General features: G+C 44.2%; 1 protein-coding gene across 2 annotated transcripts in view; it reads right to left on the minus strand.

Annotated features, from left to right (window-relative positions):
- Positions 1 to 18,179, minus strand: part of Nedd9 (neural precursor cell expressed, developmentally down-regulated 9) — a 108,943-nt gene that overhangs the window by 34,334 nt on the left and 56,430 nt on the right. The window contains exon 1 of one of the 2 annotated variants that reach the window (XM_057788011.1): positions 13,379 to 13,510. The exons of the other annotated variant lie outside the window; for it this stretch is intronic. Within the exon in view, the coding sequence (XP_057643994.1) occupies positions 13,379 to 13,390 (12 nt within the window). The 5' untranslated portion in view covers positions 13,391 to 13,510. Of the gene's footprint in view, positions 1 to 13,378; positions 13,511 to 18,179 lie in introns of those variants that run through there. 2 annotated transcript variants of the gene reach the window in all.

An 18,179-nucleotide genomic window follows, 5' to 3' on the forward strand; every position in this document is an offset into this window, starting at 1 on the left:
TCTTTCTCCCAGAATTCTGTTCCGTCTACTCCACCTATCTAAATACTGCCCTATCAAAAAGCCAAGGCAGTTTCTTTATTAACCAATGAAAGTAACACACAGACAGATGACCCTCCTACATCATCTGAGTAACTGTTCATTGCCTTCTGCTCACCTCCACTGGTGACTGGAAACAGCCCCCAGGAAGGCAGCAGCAGGCTCCAGCTAGGTCCTTGGAAGGCTGGTCAAGCTCCTGAGCACTGATCTGGCTTGTCCGACATTCCCCAGTGAAGACTATTCTTAGCCAGTGGACCACATTTCTATCAGTGAGCTTTAGTTTCTGGAAACTGCTTTTATTAAGCCCTAAGTCTTCTGCAAACAGCTCAGACCCTCTGTGAATAGTCTCAGCAGCCACTTCGTCCCCAGTGTTGTGATCTAGAGTGATAATTCGAGTCTGTTTTATACATTTCTTACTGAGAGAAGCTTTAGTACATGATATTAGATACATGGTTCCAACAGGCATTCTTTGACAAGGCAAAGGGTAACATTAATATTCTCTGTATATATTGCTGTGTGTGTGTGTGTGCCCATAAGGCTCCCAGGCATACGAATCTGTACTCTGGCCTTGTCCTATTTGATGAGTGGTCTGTAGCCAGTGTTCTTTTGATGATTTATAGACTAAAGCCATGGCTCTGCTTGAAAGAGGTGAGGACATCTAACACTTCAACGTTCAATAAAAGGGTCCCAGAAAGAAATTTGAGCCTCCCAGGATTTGTGCTACATGATTTGGTAGCATACCTAGGATATTGGAGTGTTTCTTATGATACTGGGTCCACTTCTTCCCTGTATCTGAATGGCTATCATAAATTCTCCTATGATATGAGATTGATGGAGGGAAGACAAGATAGCATAGAGTGTAAACGCACTGGGCCAAGCAATACCAGCAACTAGAGCTCCATCCCTAGAAGCCACAGTGGAAGCAGAGAGTCCACTGCTGACAGTTGTCCTCTGACCTCCACATGCATGCTCTACACACATACACACACTAAAGAAAGCTAGAATTTTAAAGAATTCATTTTAGAAAATAAAAGACAGAGGCTGACACCTGCTGCCATGCAAACCGTGAGCAGAGCAGAAACCTTTTCTCTGGATAAGAAACATCCTGGAGGTGAGCGTCTAAACAGGCTAAGCTCCCACAAAGCCAGTTCATGTATTAGGATCGAAACCTAGTGCCATTGTCCTTGGCTTCTCATCTGCCTTCATTGTCCGCCATGCTCAGAGAGTCCAGAATCAACCCATGCTTATTCAGTCCCAGACCAGCTGGCCTTGGTGGGCTCCCAATAAATCAGTTCCACTGTCACAGTGGGTGGGTGCATCCCTCGTGGTCCTGATTTCCTTGCTCATGTTCTCCCTCCTTCTGCTCCTCATTTGGACCTTAAGAGCTCAGACCGTTGCTCCAAATTGAGACTCTGTCTCTACCTCGATCCATCGCCAGATGAAGGTTCTAAGGTGATATGCAAGATATTCATCAGTATAGGATAGGGTCATTTCAGGTTCCCTCTCCTTAGTTGCCCAAGGTACCAGCTGGGGACATATTCCTGGACACCTGCGAACCCCTCAAGAGTCAAGTCTCTTGCCAACCCTAAGATGGCTCCCTTAGATAGGATATGTACTTCGCTGCTCCCGTATCCTCCCTTCCTATATCCCAACCATCCCAATCCCCCGAGCTCCTCCCATCCTGGACGTAGATAGAAGACCTTCGTCTTCCCGCAGGGCAGAGAATTTGGACTGCTCTTCAGTATTGAGAGGGAGGGGGAATGGTGTGGGGGGGGAGGAGAAGAGGAGTGGGGATAGGGGGAGGGGAGTGGGGGAGGGGGCAATATTTGGGAGGAGGGGAGGGAAATGGGAAACGGGGAGCAGGTGGAAATTTTAATTAAAAAAGAATAAAAATAAATAAAAAGGAAAAAAAAAAGAAACATCCTGGAAGGGCAGGTAGGTAGAAACACTAGTATGTGTGTGACTTCAGAATGTCTAAACTCATGATGGAAGATGAATTTGACTGCAAGAAAAAGGAATTAGATTTTTTCATAAGGATGATAATATTGTTACCTCTGCATCTATCATATTATATCATATCATAGCAATCTACCAATCTCATCCTTAAGAGTTCAATTTTCTACTTGCCCGCAGCCTATGAGCTATGCTTAAGTGGTACCAAGGATCTTAACGAAGATGAGCACACATGGGTTCCTCTACATTTTTAACATTGTCTTTGTTTCACAGCCCAGGTCATAGATTAGATCAACAGCAGAGCCTGAGGTCACAACTGGTTATCTCTCCGTCTAGCATTCTTCCCCCACCACGAGGATGTCCCTCCTGAGACTCTGCACCACCTAGGAATTTAGTGATGCTGCTGTTAAGCCTTGGGATTTCTATACATTTGTCCCAAGTTGCCTGTTCTTGATAGTTTTCAATATAGCGTATTGGCAAAGGATCAAAACCATGGGGCAAGCGTGAACTCTTTGTAGGTTTCTGTCCCTAGATAAATCTTACAGGCGCCATATAATGACGAAGTCTTGACACCCACTCACCCAAAAGATAGGTTTTATTAACAATAAAACAACCTTTTGGATTCCAGCCAGCATTACAATGTTGGCACTGGATCATATCTGACTGCCTGTCTAGACAAATCCCCTAACATTCAGGGGAGGAGAAATAAGAATGAAGTTAAACAGGAGTACGAGAGTCCAATCCATTCGATTATAATGTATTTCCAAAAAAATGATATCATTTCTCCAAAACTAAAATGCACAGCTGTAACATCTATAAAGTGTTTGAAAGTATGAAAAGGTTCTGTTTTTACATTCCCATGTCTTTATCTTCCTAGACCAAAGTCTGAATGTGAGGTTATAATTAAATACATTAACTCAAATATACCACCATCCCTGTCAGAAACCATTCGATGAACTGTGACGTTGCCCTTTGCTGGGACTCACGCACAAGTTACTTGAAAGGGGGTTGGGGGATACCTCAGTTTCTATATTGCTTGCCTTGCAAGCATGAGGACCTGAATTCAATCCCCCAGAACCCATGTGAAGAAACAGCAGACACAATGGTACCTATTTGTATTGAAGAAGTAAAGACAGGTAGGTCCCTGGAGCTTGCTGGCCAGTCAGTCTAGCCTAATTAGTGAGCTCTAGGGTATGAGAGACCCTGACTCAAAAAAAGTAGGGTTAATGATACATAAAGGAACAGGACACCTGATGTGACCCTCTAGCCTCTGCATGCATGTACACACCCGCATGACTACGAAACCCTTCCCCCATAGTCACTTGATCTGGGTTTGTTGCCTTGCTGCTATTATCTACTTATCCTGTGAGCTCTTCAAAGAGTTTTAAAGTTTGGATCCACACCCTTGGCTGAGAGGTGTGTACACTCATACACCATTAGCATTGCCACCTAGCAGTGGTCACAAAGCTGTTTTGGAAGCTATGGTATCTTAGCTCGTTACATTACAGAGAACAAACAGCGTTCTCTACTGCTGAAGTCTAGATGCAGACGGCAAGATTCCGTGCATACTCAGGGAGGGATTCGGAAAGCCTTGGGAGAAATGGTTGTCTTAGAGATGGTTTGGAGGTTTCACACTTGGCCTGAGGGAGATCTTATGCTTCTAAGTATTTTGTAGTCTTCCCATGAGCAAATAGGGGCTAATCCTAGAGAAGGAAGTTAGTTTGGGGTTAAGGTCTATTACATTAAGTCATCACTAAATTGTGGCCAACACTTCCAGGAGTGAATTCTGTACTTCCATCTCACAAAACCAACGAGGCTGTCATTTTTAAGCAGAAGGAAGCAATTAAAAGGGGATGGTAGCTTAGGGTCGAAGATATCTTGTCCAGCCAGTGGACATTTGAGGATGGTAGCTTAGGGTCGAAGATATCTTGTCCAGCCAGTGGACCTTAGATGTTTGAAGACAGTTTTTGGTTGTAACAGTGTGTGTATACGTGTCTGCATTACTGGAGTCTAGTCCTGGGGTATTGCTGGGTACACAGACTAGCCCTCCCCTGGCTAGAGAAATAGCTGCTAAACTTCCCTGGGAAAGTCTAGTCTCTATTCTTGTACTTAAAAATAATGGCAATCACCTCTGTTTCCCAAGTTCTTCTTGGAAGCATTATGAGAATCCATGGAATTGCATATGCCAAATGCTCTGAGTTTTCCAGGAGAAAGAGACTCTAGGAGGTGGGAGCAGTTACCGGCATACTGTGCTGAGCTCAGGGAATCGTGTCTTAACCATATTCGTCCTCGCCCCAAAAGAAAAACTCCTCCAGGAAAGGAACCCAGACCAGAAATGATCTCATCGTGATTATACCTGCCACACCAAAGGCAGGCACAGCTCACCGAAGGAAATTCCTTCCCTTCAGCCATGAACTAAGTTGCATCTGTAATTAAGATCTTAATAAGGAGGGTGGGAGGATGGTTACAGATGCTGCAGGCTACGAGGCAAGGAGCTACCTGACCAGGTTGAAAGCAGGAACAATTGAAATACAATCCCCCACTCAGGTGTGCCAAACAAGCCCACATTTCAAACTGAGCTTGCTTTCATTTCCAAAGATGCCAATCCCTGTACGAAGATATAAAAGAGAACCTTATTATTTATGACTAAATGTGACTATGACTGTCTATGAAGAACCCAGCCAAATTCCCTTTAAAAATCCTCATATATACCTTCCTGCAAAGCACTGCCATGGCTGGAACGGGACAACTGGTTGATCTCTGAGCAGCTCGTGTTGACCATCTGTAGAGTGCCCACGTGTTTCTGAGCTTTTCCATGGCAGGGCCTCAGTTTCAAATATCCTTCCCATTGTCAGACAATATGTCCTAGTCTTTGGTTTGTGAAATGTGGATACATCCATGAAAACCATGCAAACATACACACACACACACACACACACACACACACACACCAAAGAATAGCCTTGAAACTACATTTCTTGCTAAGGGATCTTTATCTTGGTTAAATTAAGAATTCAAGAGAAAAATGTGTACTGGTAAGAATCTGTGATTGAGAAAAATGAATGTCCTTTTATAGATATGATGGCCTAGAATAAAGGAGTGGGGTATGTCCCTGGGGCCTCTGCATCTCTGGGATATTGTCTAGGAGTCTACATCACAGTAGATGGAACCAGGAGGAAAAGGCTCTTGGTCTTTCTGTTGTTTCTGTCCCCATGTCCCATTTTCATGTCACCTTGAACTTGGTGAGGAGTGGGACTGAGAACCATAGCCCAACATTGAGGCTCTAGCCCAGGAAGCTGGGGCCTCAGGATTCCGCTGTCTGTGTTAGTCCCCGGGTCACTTTCCTGTCAAGCTCTGAGCTGTGTTACAAGTAACCAGGAACAGGGACAGACTCGGCAGATGGCCAACATTAGAGACAGAGATTTCGACAAAGGTCGAGTGTGCACAAATCTGTGTGCCTGTCCTTTCCAGTGTGAAGGTTTTGTATATTACTGCTAATTCTAGGAGGTGGTGGTCTCGGAGGGTAGAGAAGCCCAGATCCATCTTTATCAGAAGGGAGCAGAGTTATGAGAACAAAGAAGTCTCAATGAGTTCCAGCCGACTTGCCTATGGGGTGCTAAGTTAAATCAAACACAATACACCACCAACTAGTACCAATGAGCTTACCGTTAAAATACAGGAGCCACCAAAAGACTTCTGCCTAACAAAAAGAGGTGAGGACAAACACATAGGGCATATCACACTGTTGAAACACACAGCACCTCAACATGAGGGGAGAAGAAATGGCTCCAATCTGAGTGTGCTGTGTGTTTTCATTACTGCAACTTTCCACTGAGTCTCACAGATAAACCTCGTCCCCTCACTGCTCCCCATGAGAATACATAAAGAATTAAAATTGATTTGATTTCAAAGGGAGCCATCAAACATTTTTGTGGTTGACAGGACTTGTATGTTTACACATTCATGGTTGTTCCATCCTTATTTCTGGTGAGCACACATGTCAGCATTTCATACAGGAACTTTTTGGGGGGGTGGTGGTAACATCTTGCACCTTTACTGTGACATACTGGAAATACCAGGAGGAGTTCAAATTTGCAACACCAAGATCTGCCAAGAAACATGACACCTTCCAAACTGGCCCCAGCTTTGGAGCATACATAGAATTAAGCGGATATGGTAAAGTCCAAGCAAATGAGGAAAACATTCCAGTAGCAATTTTGTGTGTATGCGTGTAGTTGTTCATTGGGTGTATGCACGTGTGTGTGCCAGTGCATGTGTGCACAGAGGGCAACACTAGGCGTCTTCCTCAATCGCGCCCCACATTGGTTTTGAGACAGGGTCTCTCACTGAACCTGGAGCTCACCTGTTCGTCTCACTTGCCTGGCCAACGGAACTACAGGGGTCTTCTTGTATCCGCCTCTCTAGCACAGGGATTGTAGGTTTTTGACAGGGATCAAACTCAGCACAGCAAGCCCTTTACCAACTGAGCCATCTCCTCAGCCCTTCCACTGACAATCTTAATATATTCATAATCGGCTGTCCCCAAGCTCGGCCTCAGCCACGGCAAACTGATGTCACACATCATCAGTACCAGTACTCTCTGGAGTACCCATTCCATTGTCCCTAGATGATATGCCTCCCTCAAGTTACACAGATCACATAGTCTGTTAAAAGAACCCTCTCAAAGATTCAGCCTTTCCAGTTAGGGGTGAAAAAGGTCTCCAACAAGATCACTTATCTTATAATGGAGATCCTTCAGGAAGAGTCCTGGCAGCCGACTGCAGCTCCCTGGCATGCAGAGTCCTCATTAGCCAGTAAGAACTACCGCAGGGAGATGACTGGAATGTTCAAAGTAAATAAGATGGAGGGGGTGTTGTTGACGAAGTCTAAACAGGGCTTTGGGGATTTTTGTCTTCTTTCCATGCCCGGGCTTTTTGCAATCAGTTATTGCCTAGGAAACCAGCAGTTCTGGCATTTTAAGTTGGAAATATTGTATTTGTTCCCAAGGGCCCTGCTGCGTTTGTCTTGGCAGAGAGGCTTGGCAATTAAGTCTATATGTTTCTGAGGATAGTGCTGCGGTCCTGGGGGTTAGCATTCCAAAGAAATTTGTCCACTCCTTTCTAACCCTAAGATGATTTAAAAATAGGTACCTCTTACGATGTTACATTGACATCACTGGGTCTGCAGTTGATCATGAATGAGTTAATCATGAACATCCCACATCGCCCCTAACTGACTTTCCATGGATTGCATCTATTTAAATGGATGGCTTTCTGTTTTCCTCACAGCCTTTGTCAAGGGTAAATAGTCTCTCCTACCCCCGGTGTGGTAGGTGTATATGTATATGTGGTAAATGTGTGTGCATGCGGGAAATAAATGTATGTACTGTGGCTGGCAGAAGACACTGGCTATCCTGTTTTGTGATTCTCTGTCTCATTCCCTGAGAAAGGGTCTCTCGGTGAACCTGGTGCTCACCATTATAAAACTAGGCTACTTGGCAGCAAGCCCAAGCCATCCTTCTGTGGTCATGCCCCCCCACCCCCCACTGTAGCGCCAGGTTTATAGGCATGAGCAGCAGCCACAGGGTTTTTTATACCGTGCTGGGAATTTGAACTTGGGTCTTCATGCTTGTACAGTGAGTACTTTTTTTCTACTGAGCCATCTCCTGTTCCAAGAGGAAACAAATGTAGAGAAGACTTCTTCTTAAACCTTTTACAGTATAAGGTTAATATCTCTATGTATCTGTGTCTGTTTAGGTTTACGTCTCTCTCCATGGTCATGGGCCCTGATGGTACCTCATCCATGATGGAGTTATCATCATATTCCATCACTACTCATAGATTTGTGTGTGTATCTCTCTCTCTCTCTCTCTCTCGCTATATATATATATATATATATATATATATATATATATATATATATACCTATATAAAATCATATATCAAAAATTACATAAATCGCTATTAGTTATCAAATGCCTACTGTGTTCTAGAAACCAATGACTTTCATACATTAGATTCTTGCAGCTACCTAGTAAGACAGAGGTTTAAAGTAGTTGCCAAAAAACAGTCAGAAAGAAGCAAAAGTGGGATTCGAAACATGAATACTTCTATGTCATACAAAAAAAGGCTGTTGGCATAGGTGTTTTCTGTAATTCAGCATTGGACTACAATATTTGCCAAGTACCCACTAGGAGAAAGTCCTGTAATTTCAGGAATTCCAAGTTTGTCAATAACAATGAAGAAACCAAACCTAGGAGTCATTGGCACGTGGGGGCTGTGTGCTGTAGGCAGGCTTCGGGGTCCCTGGACCTGGGGTCTGCATTCCGACCATGTACACTCTTGCTGTGGAATACTCAGTGACACTCAACCATCTTAACTTAGTAATTGGGATGTGGACATGATCTTGCCATGAAACCCACCCCACCCTTTCAATATCTAGCGAGTACATACACTACAAGGAGAGCTGGGGCCAGCTAGCATTCATTGTCTACTCTCTGTATGCCAGGATCTAGGATAAGAACTTTATACATTGGCTTAGACTTCAAAGTAATAGTACAAAGCAGTTAATACCATCTCAAATTTGCAACTAACCTGAAAGCTCTGGGAGTTTAATTTGCATAAGACCATGGGGCCTTAAGTCCCAAGGAATGGAAATGTCTTCCTCCACAAGCCATCTTGTTCCTCTTACAAGAGTAGACAAAGCCAAGTCCCTACCTGTTCAAGACTGACAGAGACTACATTACACTTTCAACAAGGGTTTGTCTGTCAGTATGCCCTTACATACCAGGAAAAGATGGGCCTCTTGCATTCAATGAGACTTCCTTAAAACTGGAGTCCACCACAGGTATCGTTTAGATAGTGGTTTGATTAAATGGGGTTAATAAGTGAGGCAGTGTTAACAGCGTAGGGCAGAGGTGAAAAACGTAAGAGATTAGAGGAGACAAAGGTTTAGACATTGATTGTTTTATGGAGTGGATAGATGAGGAGACTTTATTAGTGGGAAGTGACTGGCTACTCAAGTCACATAGGCTTGGTGTCACATGCCCATGAAAGGAGTAAGAACCCCCACAGGCAGTCCAAGGAGCAGCCAACATGGGGGCAGAGGCTGCACACTAGACTGCTATGACCATGTAGGTAGCTGGGTGGGAGTGAGCCTCACAAGGGTCTGATACTAGAGACACATAAGGAGTGCTCATTTGAAAAGGTAAGATAGGATTGCCGGGCGGTGGTGGCGCACGCCTTTAATCCCAGCACTTGGGAGGCAGAGGCAGGCGGATCTCTGTGAGTTCGAGACCAGCCTGGTCTACAGAGCTAGTTCCAGGACAGGCTCCAAAACCACAGAGAAACCCTGTCTCGAAAAACCAAAAAAAAAAAAAAAAAAGGTAAGATAGGTATTGCCGTAAAGGCACAAAGGGGAGAGAGAATCTGCCAAGGCTTTGAAAGGCATCGAGGCAGGATTTTGTCTAGCTTTGTTTTATTTTGTCAGAGACTGGGGGCAGAGGACATGGGAAGGCACTTGCTAGGTTCTGAGCACAAGAGTAGCGTGTGGTCCAACAAGAAGAGGATGCTGGAGGGATTTAGAGTGTGTTGCTCAACGTGTTAAACTTGCTATTATCAGGACACCTGCATTTTGACAAAGCCTCATCTCTATGTATGGAAGACCTTTAGCTCTGAAATGGGTTTGCTAAATAAATATAAAACCATAAATAATGAAGCTATGTTTTTTTTGAAACACCTTCTGGGGCTTTTAAATCCACAGACAATATGCAGCATTTTAAAAGCAGGTGGGTATGGAAGCGATCCTAAACTGGAATTGAACACAACAATTAATCAAGAAAGATTTTATAACCGAAACATCAAAGCAAAAAGAGAATTGATATTTCTGTATGTTACAAATAGCCACATTGACTAATTCAGTTTCTCTAACTTCTCCCTTAAAACAACTTTGGAAAATAAAATATTTTCAAAGTTCCTCTGCAGAAGCTTTTCATTATATGCTTCGCTTTTCCTTGAACTACTTTGCCCCCAATCAGCTGGACCACAGTAATCTAAATTCAAGACTGTAGATTTTTTTTAACTGTATGGCCATACTTCACCGTACTTTATTTTTTTTTAAGTCAAAACACTTAAGAGTGACCTTTTCTTCTATAATGACTAGAAAATAGATTAGATTTTGACTAAAGTAGACACTTAAGAGTTATGAAATTTGATGAAGCCCCAAAAGCTGCTCAGCCATGGACACCCCTTCACAAGCTGTACTTGCTGAACATCTTCCAGGCCTGGGCATGAAGTGGATAGGACTTCATTCCTGGCCCCTACTACATGGGCAGGGCCCTCAGGGCTTCTGTTAAAAACAGGGACTGGAACTGGTCCCTGAGCTTCAGGACAAAGGGCAACACCTACCAGCCACCTCCAGACCCTTGAACAAGCAAGCCAAGGCCACGAGGAACATATGATGTACATTAAAGAGATTTTTATATAGAACCTCTTGTTATTGTCATTGTCTTTAGACAGTGTCTCACTATGTAGCCCTAAGTAGCCTGGAACTCATAGGGATCCACCTGCCTCTGCCTCCTGAAGTCCCTGGATTAAAGGGGTCCTTCTATCACGCCTGGCTTCTTTATGTAGAATCTTAACAGAGGAAACCCTCATGGCTACCTTTCACCCAGGCAGACTCTTTTAAGAGAAATGGAACATTAAACACCTACGACAGTCTTCACATGAACAAATAAAAACATAATTGAAATAAAAGCAGGCTCAATGTATGCTAAGCAGGCAGATTTGCCTAGAGCAACAGCTTGCATCCTGTAGCCCTCATAATTGTAAATAATTGCTAGCTGCCTGGAGCTGTGGATTTTAAGGACAAAATAAGTGGAACTTGATTGTTCCTTGGTTAGGGACTCTAAAGTAGCTAAACAAGACCATGCAGTTAACAACAGAAGGCAAAAAGGAAAGAAAAAGAAAAAAAGAAACCTTTTGAAAGGAAAAAGAAAGCTTTTGACTCTGACACGCATCTTACAATGGTCCATTTTTAAGTCCATGCTGGATTTATAGTTGATGGCGCAACATAGTGTTTAAGAGATAATTCCAGACTCCTGGTTTTACAATCTAATAATTATCTGGTTTTACTACTTAAGTAGCTCAAATTCAACAAATAAATGCCAACTTTGTATTTCACTTTGTAGAGTTACCACTGGAAAAAAAGGAAAAGAAGACTATCCCGAGGGAACACTCGGGATGAAAGAGCTCTGAACTTTCTGGAACCAGAATGTACCAGTCAGAGGGGATGGCTGTTTCAGGGAGCTGCAGATGATTTTTGTTTTAGTTGTTTTTTTTCCTAATTATCATCAGTATAAAATTGAGGTCCTTTCTAATCCCATGCTCATGAGCTGGTGGTACTGGAAAAATTGCTTGGCCTCTGTGGGCCACAATTACTACCTCTGGAAACAAGTGTGTGCACCTTAGCGCTTTAGAGAGAGTTCAGTATGGCCGTCTCTCCTCTCCTCAACATGCCCCTACTTTAGCATCTCCTACACATCATGACTAATTCTCTCCTGAAAGAAAAGTTGCCTTTTATTAGTTAATAGGCTTCATGACAGGAGGAAAGCAGCTCATTTCTGCCCTGGCCAACACAGGGTGCCTATGTGTCATTTGTGTACTTGGGGAGCTCAGCCTTTTTGCTGGTGGAGTTTCCTATGATAATAATAATAATAGCACTAACAACCCCCGCCATGTTATTTCTATTGCTTGGCAGTGTGTTCAGCTCCGGGTAGACCCATCCAAGTGGGAGGCTTTCCCCAGTTGCAGTTTCTCACCCGCAGTGGGCATCACCCGTCCCCATGACATTTCTTTCCCGTAAAGAGCAAAGCTAAACATGATGAGGTCACCGAATCAAAGTGACTTTAGACTTCGTCACTTTCTTGACTGCAGTGCTCACAGCTCACATCGACCATTTCATGTTCCAGGAACAGCCCGAGGAAATCCTTTCCCTTTTCTCTACAATATAGTCCTAATTCAACAGCAGGGAGAAAAGGAGAGAAAAGAATTCCAGGCGAAATTTTATGTAGTCCCAATCAGTTATGTGAACAAGGAGACAGCAATGGGGAGAAACACTTCCAAAAAGGATTCTGTTCCTGCCAGGTAGGAAGCTGCATCTCCCACTGAATACTGGAGCCATCCTTTCCTCTACTTCTCCCCACTGATGCCCCCAAATGGAAAGCTGATAGTGGAGCGATAACGGATACCTGTGTTGTTTCCAGACTGCTGGAATTTTCCCAAGAGTCATTGCCCATGCTTTACAATAAAGACTGGGCATTTCGGTTCACAGTTTTCAAACAATTTTCAAACAAGATTTACAGACACTGGACAAAAGATCTTGATGTTAAGCTGTGGCTTTTAGCTACAGGGAGTGTTTACAGCCTTCTATCCAAAAGGAAGGGTCAGAAACTACCTGCCTCAGAAGGAAGCAAAGTTAACCCCTTCTAAGTCAGTTAAAAGGATCTGTTAAGCCACTTCACCAAAATGAACTTATAATAGCACTGTCCTTTGAAAGTAGAGGCCTATTCATCATTTAAAAAAAAAAGGCATGGCTAAGTCATTGCGATCTGCTACTGGGCCAAGTCCCTTGGAAACCGCCTCCTTAGACGGGATGTGCTGAGCAAGTCATAATCATTTTGCCAAGAGTAACCCCAGAAACCGTGGTGCAAAATGCAATGGAAACTAATGCTGCCAAGATATGAGCACGACATTCTGTAAGCGTCAGGGAAAAGAAGCCAGCCGGAGCTTTCATACTTTCAGACCCGTTTAGAGCCCAATACAGTGTTACCCAAAAATGACTAACACTCATTTATTCATAAAGCCAAACTATATAAGGATGCGGGGATTCTCCATCATCAGCCCTGTGATAGTTTCTGGATTCTTCATTTGCTTCTACCGAAGAATGTGCCTAGAGCAGTTTCCCAGATCTAGTATTTAAGGCAAACTCTGAAAACGTGCTTTTAGAGTCCATTAAAGACTCAGTAGTTCTGATTCCTCTTACTAAGGCTCCCCAGGTCGGCTCTGGTCAGGCAGAGACCTGCGACTTGCCTGCTGGGATGCGAGTTAGACACCTCTAATCTCCAGAGGCCGCCTGGTCCCGCCTCTATGCTAACTTTTCTCCACAACCTTCCGCTACTCAGGGCAGCTTTCAGAGCCCTGTACCGCGAACTAGCAGATCTAAAAGCGCAAGTCGGCTTGCGGATCAACCCCAGAGCACCATGGAAACGAGATCAGACGCAGCTTAGCGAGACCAGACACCCGAGGGATCCCCGCACGGTTGTCACAGTGGGAAACCCGCGGGCACGGCTGTCCCCAGCTTCCCAGGAGACGTGTACAAAAGGCGCTCTTACCTTATACTTCATCGCGGCGGTGGTCTGGTCGGATGAGCCCTGGTCCTATCCTAGTCACTCAGTGAAGCACTGCAGTGCCCGCCCCTCCATTGAGCACAGGGCTGGATGGAAAGGAGAACCTTCGCCTCCCGCGCTCTGCGGAGCCTATGAGCTCACAGCCCGACTGAGACCTGCAGATCACGACCCTCATTTACATACTTCGCCGCCATTGGCTGGTGCGGGGGAAGGTACTGCCTCCACCCCGCCCACCTCTAACTTCTAAAAGGCTCCGACAAAGAGCGTGTAATATGATCATTTCTTTTCACGATATCAAAAGGGCGGAGGAGAAAACAGAAAGCGAGGAGGCGGCCCAAACCACCCCGCGAAAGAAATAAAATTTAAAGAAGAAAGAAATAGAAACCAGACAAAGGAGATACGTTCCTTTTGAGATTAACCGAAAATTTTAAAGAGTCCGAATTCACAAAGCAGTCTTGACGATTTCGCTTCCTGTGACCTAGCAACTAGTTCATATACCCATTTCATTTCAAAGCCATTCACCTCACAATGTCTACATGAAACGAGCGGGGAAACAAAAGGTTTTCTGTCTCCAGACCCCCCCCCCTTTTTTTTTTACTAACCACCCCTGCTGATAACTCTCTCTGTGTCTTTCTTTTTCCCTTCCCTTTCTGTGGCCATTTTTTTCTCCTTTCTTTCTTTCTTTCTTTCTTTCTTTCTTTCTTTCTTTCTTTCTTTCTTTCTTTCTTTCCTTTCCTTTTTTTCTTCCTTCCTTCCTTCCTTCCTTCCTTCCTTCCTTCCTTTCTTCCTTCCTTTCTTTCTTCTTTCTGTGTTCAAAGTACTTTGCAAAGTCAGCCTGCTAGGGGCTGGAAAACATTTCTCCTCGGTGAAAAGGAACTCACAAGCACAAGGTTTTCCAGGACTAACTCACTAGGACCTCAGAGAGAGAAGTGTCAGATACATTAAGAGCCCTTGGCAGTCTTTGATGAGGATAAAGGTTGGATGGGAACCCATGAGGGTCCTATAGAACATGCACTATAGATCACCCCTCTTTGTGCAGCACTCTGCTCTTTGCTGGCATTGCCAGGCCAGGCTTTGAACACTGAGGCTTTTTCCTGCTGACCTCTCTCCCCAGAATGACCGATTAACCCACTCACACTTACTACCCAGGGAGAAGACCCCCACTGTTTGATAAGTCTGGTTAAAAACTGAACAGATTCTCCCTGGCAATGCATGGAATATGATTTGTGTAGCTGTTCCATTTTGAGAGTTGTCTAGAGAAAGAGAATCACTCAGGAGAGGACAGAAGTTCCTTTTCCTTGTGCCTCAGGACTTGGAGCATTCAATAACTATCCCCTAGTTGGGATACAGTCCAGCCAGACTGCTTGACTCGGGTGGAAAAATCAGCTCTTAACTTTTTTCCTGACTAAGCTGGACCAGAATTCATTTTGCCTCCCACCTCCCTCTCTAAATTCCCAATGGATTAAAACTTTTGAAAACAAAACTATTAAAGCAAAAAGCACAAGAGAACAGGTGCCCCACAAAAGTGGTTTCTGGGTGTAGGGTTTACATGTGAAGTCCATGGTTGGCTGTGGTTCTGGTGTCCTCATCACTATGCCCCAGCAGCCTTGATGAAGTTGGTATCGCTGATCAGGCCTCTTCCAGGTCATGGCTTTTGCTCCTTGGCCTCACAGCAGAATTGACCTGGGTGATTTGCAAGGTCTTTTGAACCCAGATTAGGCATGAAACAGAGTGGTAGAAGGATCATCCTGGTAGCCCTGCAGGCATAGCAGTGAGGTCAGTTTGCAGGAAGCCTCTCTTGCGACTACATAGCCATGGGAGGACCATGAGTCAAAGGTCTTTCTCTCTGATGAAGTGTCCTTGGCCCCAGGATATGGAGAAGGCTTTACCATTGGCTTCTTCAGCAGCCAGGCTGAGTATTCCGTTAATAAAGGTGAGCAAGGCTAACCCACGGTGCCATCTGAACATTGCAAAAGGGTTTGCTGAAGCCTGTGCCCTCAGGTGTTTGTGAAATTGCATTCTCCAGCTAGAGGGCTTGATTCCTATCATGTGACCTTCTTGCTTAGGAATTGCTATGAATTTCTTAACTTTGCAATCTTAGTCTCCTTAAGTATAAACTAGAGAATATAATTATACATACCTGCTGGGGTTACAGAGAAGATGAAATGAAATACTGTCTATAAATATGGTTGCTTGTTCCTGGCATTATTATTTTAATATCAATGTAAGTTTTATTATATATCATTTTGCTTTTATTGATTTTATTACATATCATTAGTGTTGTGAATTAAGTATTCGGTATGTTAATGACAACTACCACTGTTGTTACATTGCTCTTGATAATGAGTGCCGTAGGCCCTCATAAATAGGTAGAAAAACCCTCATTTTGGGTCTTATTTTTATGTTTTATCTCATGTGAATGAGTATTTTTGCCTGTCTGGAGTCTGTGCACCATGGACATGCCTGGTGCCCATGGAAGCCCAGACAGGTCATTGGAACCACTAGCTGAGCTGCCATGTAGTTGTTAGGAATAGAACCCGGGTCCTCTGGAGGAGCAGCCAGTGCTCTTCACTACTGAGCCGTCTCTCCATCCTCCCCTCCCTTTGTGTCTTCTCTTCTCACCGGCAGTAGCAGCTTTCTATTTGACAAGTCTCACTTGAGTGCCTGTCATGGGCCAGGTACCTCTCTAGCCGGGAAAAGATGAAAATAGCTTAAAGTTCCTGTCCCTCATGGAGGAATATAATTGAGGGAATATATAATATGAATTGCAGTAGCAAATTCTATGAAAAGCATACTAAACAGTGGAAATTTCTAGAGTAAAACAGACCAGCGTCTGTGTGGAAGGTGAGTGGGTGTCTTACTTTCAATAGAGCCATCAGGGAAGCTCCTGAAGGAGGTGATATTTAACAAAATCTGAATAACACGTGGGATGGGACCATTCCCGGATCCGAGGAGAGGACATTCCAGACAGCGGTGACACGTGGACAAGAATGCAGGAGGCATGAACTCCGTGTGTTAGCGGCTGCAATCAGTGGCTAGCGCAGAGTCCACAGGACAGAGGCAGAACACAGGCGTAGAGGTGGTGGAAGGGAGCTAGGATTTTTTTCCTTGAGTGTGACAGGAAGACACTGGAGGATTCTGAAGAGAAATATCTATTTTCCCTTAATTTTCACCCTTGAAATATCAAGCTGTGATTTCAGTGCCGCCTGCGTATCACAGGTAATGGTGCTTTATTATGTTATGTTCCCTTTGAATCCTTGAGGAAACACAAATTCTCTCAGTGAATAAATAAACAGCCCTTTCTGCATCTATAGCCTGAGATGCTGGATGTGAAAGGATGTTAAACCTGGAGTATGTAATAGAATTACCCAGGAAACCCTTGGGTTGGTCCCAGAATGGAAGGGGACCCTGGGGCTCAGCTCTACCCTGCACTCACCAGCATTCTTTTTAGTAGCTGCCTCTTTGGCTAAAATGATGCTTCCTTTAGATCTTGGTGCATTCAGGAGTCAGGAAAGGGCACGTGATGCCATCTGAGAGATTTCATTAGTAGCAGTTGGACATCGGCAGGGACATAGATGGAAATCAAGCAAATGCTGGGACTGCCCATAGCTCAGGCAGAACCCTGGTGCTGTTCTGTAAGAGCGAAGGGCAAAATCTCGGAACTAGGGCCTGTGAGCTGCTTGGGAAGTCACCTAGTTAAAGCCTCATAGACAAAACCAGGAGGACACCTAGAGAGTGACCTGCGGTCACATGTGCCTTAAGCCACTCTCCTGAGTCTCCACTCTACTGATTTCTTCTTAGTTTCCTTACGTGAAATCTCTCTGTGTCTCTCTCCTGAGTATACCACCTATTTAATTCCCGCAGGACAGAAAAGATGACATTAAGATTGTGTTTGACAATCTCTTAGTGATAGGTTAATGCCTTAGGGAGCAGAGTTGGGACACTTTGGTGTGGACTATCATGAGGACCTCATCCTTCCCCTTTCGGTTTTCTTCTCCACAGGCCATGCCTGTTCCTTCCCGACTTTGCAGACAGGTCCCTCTGCAGAGAACGCGCTAGCTAGTTGTCTGCTTTCAGCACTGGCTCAACACACTAATGCCTTTGTGTGTGCTTGTCCACAGCCCCCACCCTGCCCACCTCGCTTTTCAGAACAAATCCCTCCTTCTCCTGACTGTGCCTCTATTGTACTCGGAACACAGATCTCTTGAAGTACTTTTCCGTGTTTGCATGGTGATGGTGTGTTGACGTCTGTTCCCCAGCTTCGGGGTGGGTTCTGGAAGAACAGGGTAATAGCTGGCTGACCTTTCTGTCTCTTTATACCTTAGAGGTGCTCAAGTCATTGCCATATGAATAAGGAAGTAATTCAGAGACCATATGTTTACCTCCAAGTTCAGCGTAGTGCCCGGGAAGGGAACAGGAGAAAACTTATATCTGAGAACAACCCGCAATTTACATTTATTAGAATAAACACGGAACCAATGGCAGATTGCTGTCAGTTCTGTCTGTGTGAGCTAAAAATAGCACTTACAATTCCTAAGTGGTTTGGGAGGAGGCTAAAGAATAACATTTTGAGAGATGTGAAAATTGCGTGTAATTCAAATTTCTGTGTCTATATGTAAAGTTTTATTGGCACACAGCCATGCCTGCTCATTTACATACCTTCTGCTGAGCTACAAAGGTAGGGCTGAGTGGTTGTCCCTAAGCTAGTAAATCCCACAGAGCCAAAATAACTATCTATTATAAAATAATAAAATAACAAAATGTTATTATAAAATGATAAATAAAA

This window comes from Chionomys nivalis, chromosome 13 (genome assembly GCF_950005125.1).
Source record: "Chionomys nivalis chromosome 13, mChiNiv1.1, whole genome shotgun sequence".
Classification (NCBI taxonomy): Eukaryota; Metazoa; Chordata; class Mammalia; order Rodentia; family Cricetidae; genus Chionomys; species Chionomys nivalis.